This window comes from Panthera pardus, unplaced genomic scaffold (assembly GCF_024362965.1).
Source record: "Panthera pardus isolate Hobbes unplaced genomic scaffold, ASM2436296v1 HiC_scaffold_8, whole genome shotgun sequence".
NCBI lineage: Eukaryota > Metazoa > Chordata > Mammalia > Carnivora > Felidae > Panthera > Panthera pardus.
The window spans coordinates 156,642,211-156,645,463 of NW_026527013.1; the positions used below are offsets into that span (position 1 = coordinate 156,642,211).

The 3,253-nt window shown below is 54.7% G+C and overlaps 1 protein-coding gene across 1 annotated transcript; it reads right to left on the bottom strand.

Moving 5' to 3' along the window:
• Positions 1-1,101: 1,101 nt before the first annotated feature.
• Positions 1,102-2,163, bottom strand: LOC109268876 (olfactory receptor 10AC1). Its single transcript, XM_019452534.2, has one exon. It carries the CDS (start codon positions 2,065-2,067, stop codon positions 1,102-1,104), a length of 966 nt encoding a protein of 321 aa, XP_019308079.1. The 5' UTR covers positions 2,068-2,163.
• Between the last annotated feature and the right edge of the window lie 1,090 nt (positions 2,164-3,253).

Below are 3,253 nucleotides of genomic sequence, written 5' to 3' on the forward strand. Positions count from 1 at the left end.
ATGAGGGGTAGTACCCACCCCATGGTCTCGGTGGCCATCTATAAATCCAGAGCTCCCCTCCTCTTGGCCCTGCACTCTGGACAACCATATTTGCCTCAGTCAGCATCTGCACTGGTTGGTCCAGGGCAGCATTTCAGCTACACAGATTCAGCACCAGCACAGATTCAACACCCATCACCACCCTCCCAGCTTACTCCTGTTTTCTCGTTTCCAGCAAATGGAGCCACCGTCCACCCAGTGACCCAGATTAGAGATGCTCCTTAACTCCCCTTTTTCTCACGCCTCCATATCCAGTCAAGGTTCTATAGTTTCCACCTCCTGCCTGTCTCTTGACTCTATGCCCCTAATACCCTGTGTCAGTCCTCTGGTCCAAACCCCTTCACCTTTCTCCTGGAATAGGGCAACAGCTCCCCAGACAGACCTCCGTGTCCCTAGATCCTTCTCTACACTATGGCCACAGTGACCACACAGGAACAGTAGGTCATCATGTCACCCCATGAGTTCAAATCCTTCCGCTCTTTACAAGGTCCTTCCCCAAATACCCAGCCCCTGTTGAATCATTGCTGCTGGACCTTCTTCACCCTCCTCTTCTCCTGATTGACCTCTAGTCAACCTATAGTTCTCCATTTAGCCATCTTTGTCTTCCAGGAAGTTTCCCCTGACTCTCCTCTCCTCTCAAAAAGTCTAGCACAGAAACTCCTTCTCAGGAGCCGCTCCATCCATCGCCCCTTCACCACTCACATTTTCCTCCCACTCCATCTGTGAGCCCCTGCGGCCATGAGTTGTGCCTTCTTCGTCATGTGAGCCCATCACCTTGCACAGGCCCCAGTGCACGGGGGGAACTAGCAAGGACTGATGGGGCCACTATCTGCAGGCCTGGGGATCTCTACCATGCTGTCTTTGGCCACTGCTCAACGGAGGGGTGGAGAATGGGGCACCTGCCCCACAAGGAGATCCTTCTTGTGTGGACGCTTTTCCAGGTTCCCTTTCCTGAATCCAGTCCTCGAGGCCCCCCTCGTGGTGTTGCTGACACAGACACCTCCTGACAGAGTTAGCTTTAGGGAACGGAGCTGCCCTCTCTGGCCTGGTCCCTGCCTGCTTTCAGGGCTCACACAGACCTTGTCCCTGCCGCCCCTGCCCCAGCACCCGGCGGATGGCGGTGGTGATCTCACGGTTGCGCAGGCTGTAGATGAGCGGGTACAGCAGCGGCGTGATGTTGGTGTAGATGAGTGCCAGCGTGCGGTCCCGCCGTGGGGAGTAGCTGGCCTTGGGCCGCACATACATGAAGGTGGCACAGCCATAGTGCAGGAAAGTGACGGCCAGGTGCGAGGCGCAGGTGGAGGCAGCCTTGTACCGGCCCCTGGGGGAGTGCAGGCGACGCAGGGTGGCGGCGATGGCTCCGTAGGAGGACAGGATGAGCAGCGAGGGCAGCAGCAGCAGCACGAGGCAGGTGCCCAGCAGGGGAAGCTCGTCAGCGTAGCTCCGTGTGCAAGCCAGGTCCAGCAGTGCTGTGATATCGCAGAAGAAATGCACCAGTAGGCGGGAGCCGCAGAAAGGCAGGTGAAAGATTGCCACTGTGAGCCCCACGGACACTGCCAGTCCCCCGAGACAGCAGGCCAGGGCCAGCCTTGCGCACAGCCCTGGGGTCACCACTGCGGTGTAGCGCAGCGGGTGGCAGATGGCCACGTAACGGTCATAGGCCATGGTGGCCAGCAGGAAGCACTCGGCCCCACCCAGTGCCACGAACATCTGCATCTGAACTGCGCAGCCCAGGAAGGAGATGGGGCTGCCCCCGCCAAGGCCTGGCGTGGCCAGGTCAGCCAGGGAGCGGGGCACCACCACCAGAGTGTAACAGAGCTCGATGGCTGACAGCTGGCACAGGAAGAGCAGCATGGGTGGTGGGCTGGGCACTGAGGCCACGGCCACCAGGATGAGCAGGTTCCCGCCCAGGGTGGCCAGGTGCACGGCTAGCAGCAACAAGAAGAGCACCGGCCTTAGGTGCGGGAACTCAGAGAAGCCCTGAAGGAGAAAGCCACAGGGCATGGTGGCATTGCTGGGGCTGTCCATGCACTGGCCTGCCCAGAGGCACCTGTAGGAAAGAAACGGGGAAAGGGGGAGCTTGCGAGTATAGTCCCTCCACCCTGCCGCTTGAGGAAGGGCTGGATGGAATTTAGAGGTGGGAGGGAGTAGGGGCTGCAGAGAGGGGGTAGAGTGTCTGGGTGCATTTCCAGCCCCACCTCCCCGTGATGGACGTTTTATTAACTTGTGTAGTTTTGTCTCCTGGACTAGAATTCCCAAGACTGCTTTCTCAACATGCTTTTTCCAAAGAAGCCTTAATTTTAGGCCCTTTGCTTGCAACCTATCACCCCTGACCTCCACCTACAAATGATTCCCTGCCTTCAGACCCTAGGCATTGTTTGGTGGGTCCTGTCTGTAGGCAGGAGTGTTATGCTGTCCTCTGCCTTAGCTCCTCAAGGCAAGAATTGTGTCTTTATGCCCTGCTTCCGTTTCCTCCTCCCTGCCCTGCACTATCGCTTTGAATTGCTTTCTGTGATGTGTCACAGAATCACAAAAACAAAATGCAGATGAAGACCTTAGTGATCATCTCCTACAACCTCATAATTTTAAAAAGGAAAATAAAGCTGGCTGGGTGTGTGTGTGGGGGAGGCTTAACTACTCACAGAAAGCTAGGAAGAGAATCTGCATTCCTGAGGCTGAATCCAGAACTTCCCATGACCCCATACGGGTCACTGGGATCAGTTGGCCAGTTCATATTGATTTAGCCTTAAACAGAGACCCAGGTCTGTGCCAGGTGCTGAGGCAGATGTTTAGGCAGCAGGGGTGGTTGGTTAGAAGGCCTCTCTGGGTGCATCAGGAACAAAACGTCCCTAACATTTTTATTAATACTCTGTCAACATGAGAAAAAGTGATGCGTATCTGTTCTAACTCGCCTTTCAGAGTTAGCAGTACATTCCAAATTTGCCGACTGAACACAATTTCTTTCCCAGAGTCACCCATGACTCATTTGCAGGCAACATTTGGAAAACATTGATTGCCTGTAGGTTGGCTGCAATTGCTGCAAACCTCTGCAGTGGAGAACATAAGGTGATAGGGACTTGGAGGCAAACTGGAGGAGGGTGTTTGATTTTCCAGTAGTTATTAATGACATCTCTTTTTATTTCCTTATCTCTTTTTTATTAACTCTAATTGTAAGCTCAACAATTATTTCCTCTTAGTGCCTCTGAGTCACCGT